Here is a 6138-nt window from a genome sequence, read left to right as displayed (position 1 = left end):
ATGCCTCGGGGCCAGAAGAGTAAGCTCCGTGCCCGTGAGAAACGCCACCAGGCTCGAGGTGAGCCCCAGGGCCTTGTGGGTACTCAGTCCACTGCAGCAAAGGTCGAAGAGTCCCCCGACTCTCCTGTTTCTGGGGATACTCCCCTGAGTTCCCCTGCTGCTGGCACTTCCCAGGAGCCTCAGGGATCCCCAGCCACTAGCTCTCCTGCTGCAGGTGTTTCACGCCGGAGATCTAATGTAGGTGCCAAGGGCCAAGTTGAGAAAAGTAAAAATTCCTCTCGGGCCTCAACTTCCCCTGAGAGTGCTCGCAAAGATCTTCTAACCAGGAAGGTGGGGATGTTGATGCAGTTCCTGCTAGAAAAGCATACCATGAGGGCACCCATTATGAGGGCAGACATGCTGAAGATCGTCAACAAAAGGTACAGGGAGCACTTCCCTGAGATCCTCAGGAGAGCCTCCGAGTGCATGGAGCTGGTCTTTGGCCTAGAATTGAAGGAAGTCAAGCCAGGCGGTCACTCCTATATCCTCATCAGCAGCCTGGACCTCACCAGTGATGGCAGCGTGAGCAGTGGCAGGGGCTTCCCTAAGAATGGGCTTCTCATGCCTCTCCTGAGTGTGATCTTCTTGAGCGGCAACCGAGCCTCTGAGGAGGATATTTGGGAATTCCTGAATATCTTGGGCATCTCTGATGGAAGGAGGCATTTAGTCTTCGGGGATCCCAGGAAGCTCATCACCCAAGATTTGGTTCAGGAAAAGTACCTGGAGTACCGCCAGGTGGCCAACAGTGATCCTCCACGCTACGAGTTCCTGTGGGGCCCGAGAGCCCATGCTGAGACCAGCAAGATGAGAGTCCTGGAGTTTTTGGCCAAGGTTCATGATACCGTCCCCAGTGCCTTCCCATTCCATTATGAAGAGGCTCTGCGAGATGAGGAAGAGCGAGCCCGAGCCCGAGCTGCAGCTGGGGCTGCCTCTACTTCCAAGGCCGGTGCGCGTTCCCAGGCCAAGTCCAGCCATTCGTCTCCTCCCTAGAGAGGGCAGAGGCAGATTCTTTGCTTTGTAGTTGATGAGGGCTGCCAACTTTTAAGTAGAGGCTAAGGTGGGGTTGGAGAGGCCATAACATATCTTCTTTGTTTTCCTGTTTTACACTGGTAGCTTACAAATGTAGTTCCTTTCAATAGAATGTTTATTTAGATTCAGGATCCATGTTTATAAATGACACGGATCACACATTGTCGTTTATCAGATTTAAGAGTAAGAGTTTTGTTGTTGTGTAATAAAGCTTGATAATCCTTATATCTTCTTTGAGTTCCAGAACAAGATAATATGGCTTTGGAATGGGGGTTTTCTTAAGAGTAAGAGTTTTGGTGTTGTGTAATAAAACTTGAAAATCCTTGCATCTTCTTTGGGTTCCAGAACAAGATAATATGGCTTAGAATGGGGATTTTTCTTGGAAATATGAAAGAACTAGCAAAAATATAGCTGTGGTTTAAAAATAGAAACAAAGTAAAATGTAGGTAAATCTTGGTTTGTTCTCTTCATTTTTGTCTTTCTCTTTGTAAAATTCAAGGATATATACCTGGATGTCCTTAACTTATTCAAGAATGCAGATAAAATTAAATAGTAATAAATTACATTCCTTGCTCTGTGCCCCATTTATTCTTATCATTAATTGAGCATCTGGTCTTTGGAAGGTTGTATGTTAGTGGTGATGATGCTAAGGATAAGGAAGACCCTGCTTGTAGATTTTTAGAGTTTAAGAGCAGTTATTACATAAGGACGATGGTGTGATGAACTCTAACATGTAAGACAAGTTTGAAAAAAAGCAATGAGAAAAGGGGGCATGTGAGAGCAGTGACGTATAAATTCTCTGAAGCAGGACATTTAGGGGTCTTCTCTGTGGCATAGTTGCCATTCAAGAAGACAGCACTGCAGTCTCTGACATCTCCTGGACCCAAAAAAAAAAAAAAAATTCCCAGAAATGAGGGTAGTTTCTTCTGGTGTGAAAAAAAGCATAATAATAACTACCATTTATTAAAAACCCACTATTTGCCGGTCACTGTGCCAGGTGCTTTGTATACATTACATATGTTCCAACAGTCCTACAGGACAGGACTTCTCCAACCCACTTGGCAGATGAAGAACTTGAAATATTCTCAAGTTCGCATAGCTGGTAAAGTGACAGAACCAGGGGTAGAGTCTGGTCTGATTCCTCTGGAGCCCACGCTGTTCCACTCCTCCTGGCCTGAGGCCAACCTCGAGTCTCTTAATTACTTTCTCTTTTCACTATTCCATGATGGCTCTCAGGCAATGAAAGAAGGACCCTGTGGCCGACGTACTAAAAGCAGGTCTGAAGAAGGAAGGTGCAAATGAAAAGCACTATTTGGGGATTGTTCATGGGGTTCATTTTCCTAGGGTCCTCCTGCCCCTCGCCCCAGGGTCCCTTGAGAGCTGGCTCTGCTCTGGTCTCAGCACTTGTGTCCAGTCTCCAGTCCCAGCACTTCCCTGCATGACAGCTCCCTCCCCTGGGACTTCCCCACTGGGCATTTTTGTCCAAACTGGGACCTGACCTGCTGGCCAGCTCTCCTCTGTGTGCTCCTCTGGAGGCTGCACCTGCTCCTGGTGGAACAGACAGCCCATATCCCCTACTCTCTCCTGACTTAGAGCTTTGCAGCTCCCATCCCTCCCCCTGACCCCCCCCCCACCGCAACTGATTCTGACAGTGAGGGTTTGTTTGTTTGTTTGTTTGTTTAAAGATTATTTATTTATTTATTTATTTATTTGACAGAGAGAGAGAGACAGCCAGCGAGAGAGGGAACACAAGCAGGGGGGGTGGGAGAGGAAGAAGCAGGCTCCCAGCAGAAGAGCCCAACGTGGGCTCGATCCCAGAACTCCGGGATCATGCCCTGAGCTGAAGGCAGACACTCAACGACTGAGCCACCCAGGCACCCTTCTGACAGCGAGGTTTAGACACCTCATCTCCCCCGGGTGCTTCCACCTCACTCTCAAAGTTTGTGTGTGTGTGTGTGTGCGCGCGCGCGCGCGTGCGCATGTATTTTGCCAAATCAGCTAGTAGGTAAACTGATTTGGCATGGAATCTACAGGGCCTTTGTTTATAACTCTGAGGCTGGAGAGGCCTTTCTTTGGAAACGACCTGATATTTGCAGTAGGATTTTAATGGAGTATCCTACTTGAATGTGGCCACTGAATCCACACACTGATGAGTGAACTTAACTAAGTGGTCAAGGACCAAAGTCTCCCTCCTAAGTGGTAGATGAGGAAGGACCGAGGAAATCACTGTGCAACCAAATGTCTACTGAGGCTGAATTTCTAAAAGCCCATCTTGGAGTCCTTAGACATGCAGACTTTCAATAAAAAGGAAAAAGAATTCCCCATTCTTCCAGTGAATCTTGTCTGTATCTGCCCCAGGGAAATGCTGTTTTTACAGTGTGCTTAATGGCACCTGTTCAGGTATTCAGGCGAGCTCAGTCAGGTGGTGGGTAGCCATAATTTTGACTGTGCGCCAAAAGGTAGGAGAAAATTCTCAGCCTACTGAGATTATACAGGTTATTGCAAATGACCATGCAGAAAGGTGCTGTTGAGGGACAAGGGGTGAGCTTTCTCTGCTAAGATTTGCAGGGTCCTTTTGAAAATTAGATATAGTCTTATATTCGAAAACTCTGTTTCATTGTATGCAGTAGAAAAATAATTGATGAATTTCAGGGTAAATTTAGCCTTCTCAGAAACTCCTCCAAGAAGGAAACAGGTTGTTGTTAGAACTAATTACTACAGTTGCTCTTGACTGAGCACCTACAACGTAGGAGTGATTCCATCCCCAGTCCACTTAAAGTTGGGAAGGGTCGTATGACTAACCCCTACCACTGATATATGAGTAGAAGCATGTTTTTCACCTCCAGGCCAAGGCACGTGACAGCCAGTATGCCACTTCCATGCTCTCTCTTCCATTCAGCGGCAAACATGGGAAGCCTATGTTGAGATGTGGAACCACATGATGGAGACAGCCTGGATCTCTGGGTCACCTGACAGCGTGAGTCTGCCAACCCCCATCAGGTTTTATGTACGTAAGAAAGTTCTTGTGTTAAGCCATTCAGATTTCAGGTTTTCTCTGTTGCACCAGGTGGTAGTAACTTTGAGTAATACGCAACTGCTTTTTCTGTTGTTAGGCTCTTTTAAACATTTGTCATTAGACAAAGCTAATAGTAGTGTGTATAGTCTTATTATACAAAGTTCTAACACCGGTCAATTACAGTCTCCCCCCCCCCCCATTATAGCATTCTTCCAAATTTCAACCCCGTTTTCTTTTTTTAATTTATAATAATTTTTTATTATATTATGTTAGTCACCATACAGTACATCCCTAGTTTTTGATGTAAAGTTCCATAATTCATTACTTGCGTATAATACCCAGTGCACCATGCAGTATGTGCCCTCCTTAATACCCATCACCGGCCTATCCCAATCCTCTACCCCCCTCCCCTCTGAAGCCCTCAGTTTGTTTCCCAGAGTCCATAGTCTCTCGTGGTTTGTTCCCTCTTCTGTTTATCCCCCCTTTCTTCTTCCCTTTCTTCTACTGATCTTCCTACTTCTTATGTTCCATAAGTGAGTGAAACCATATGATAATTGTCTTTCTCTGCTTGACTTATTTTGCTTAGCATTATCTCCTCCAGTCCCGTCCATGTTGCAGCAAATGTTGAGAAATTGTTCTTTTTGATGGCTGAGTAATATTCCATTGTATATATGGACCACAGCTTCTTAATCCAGTCATCTGTTGAAGGGCATCTCGGCTCCTTCCACAATTTAGCTATTGTGGACAATGCTGCTATGAACATTGGGGTGCATAGGGCCCTTCTCTTCACTACGTCTGTATCTTTGGGGTAAGTACCCAGTAGTGCAATTGCTGGATCATAGGGTAGCTCAATTGTTAACTTTTTAAGGGACCTCCACACTGTTTTCCAAAGTGGCTATACCAACTTGCATTCCCACCAACAATGTAGGAGGGATCCCCTTTCTCCACATCCTCTCCAACATTTGTTGTTTCCTGCCTTGTCAATGTTCAAAATCATCAGCCATCAGGGAAATTCAAATCAACCCATTTTCAAAAGTAACCACAATGAACTGGTGTGTGTCATTTTAAAGCTGATTTGAGGCTTTTTCATACACAGATGTACTGTAAAAATATAGAGTTTTTTTGCATACATAGGCAACAATGTGTATATTGTTCTGTAAATGATCTTACAACTTAATGAAGTAAATACAGGATCTTTCCATGACAGCTCATATAAGGCCTGCCTCACTTTCTAAAACTGCTCTATCACCATTAGAAAAACTCCCAGCCTCCCTCTCTCCGGTCCTGGCAACCGACAGCAGGAAGCAGAACCATGTTAGGCAGCCTGTAGATCCGTGGGGACAAGTGGCTGCTCTGTTAAGATGCTGAGTTTTGTGGCTGTTCATTAGGCACAAGAAGTTTACTAATAGGTATGTGAAGGATTAGCAGTGGTTACAAATCATTCATATTTGAATTTTTAATCTTTTTTTCTACAGGTATCACATATTGTCCTTAAAAATATTTTAAAGGTTTAGAAAAACTTTAAAAGGCATGAGAAATTCCAATTATAGATGTTAGGGAAACATTTAAAATGGGAAAAATAATTTATAAAACAAGAGTTAAATGACATAATAATTCCACCTATAAAATACCAAAAAAAAATTGCATTACTCATAGACTGTTCTCTCTCAAGATGGCAGATTAACAAAGAGAAAATTTATATCAAAGTCCTGCTAGTTCATGGCTTTCTACATAGTTCATGGAGCATATTTATCTCACACCATCTAGAAAAGCATTATGCAGTACACAGGAGCATGGGGTTCTAGAGCTAGACAGTTGGTGTTCGAATCCCAGCTGTACCATTTACTAGCTGTGTGATCTTGAATAAATTACTTGACCACTCTGAGCATCTTTTCTCATCTGTAAAATTGGGATGATAATAGCACCTCACTATTTCAAGGATTATTTTGAGGATTAAATATAAGGCATTCAGAACAGAGCCCACAAATTCACGAGCATTATGTATATATTAACTATTATTTTATTATCAAAACATTTTGCTGAGTTTTCATTTT

The 6138-nt window shown here is 43.9% G+C and overlaps 1 protein-coding gene across 1 annotated transcript; it reads left to right on the top strand.

Moving 5' to 3' along the window:
- LOC103668290 (melanoma-associated antigen B1-like) lies at positions 1 to 1029 on the top strand. The gene has a single exon (XM_008696501.2). It carries the CDS (start codon positions 1 to 3, stop codon positions 1027 to 1029), a length of 1029 nt encoding a protein of 342 aa, XP_008694723.2.
- The last annotated feature ends 5109 nt before the right edge of the window (positions 1030 to 6138 follow it).

The sequence above is a fragment of the Ursus maritimus genome (genome assembly GCF_017311325.1).
Source record: "Ursus maritimus isolate PB19 chromosome X unlocalized genomic scaffold, ASM1731132v1 scaffold_X1, whole genome shotgun sequence".
NCBI classification, from domain to species: Eukaryota; Metazoa; Chordata; class Mammalia; order Carnivora; family Ursidae; genus Ursus; species Ursus maritimus.
Note: the sequence above shows the minus strand (reverse complement) of the source record. Positions and strands in the feature narration are given on the sequence as shown.

What these genes read in the sequence shown, in the direction of transcription:
- LOC103668290 (XM_008696501.2), top strand. Translation starts at nt 1, where the DNA reads ATGCCTCGGGGCCAGAAGAGTAAGCTCCGTGCCCGTGAGAAACGCCAC.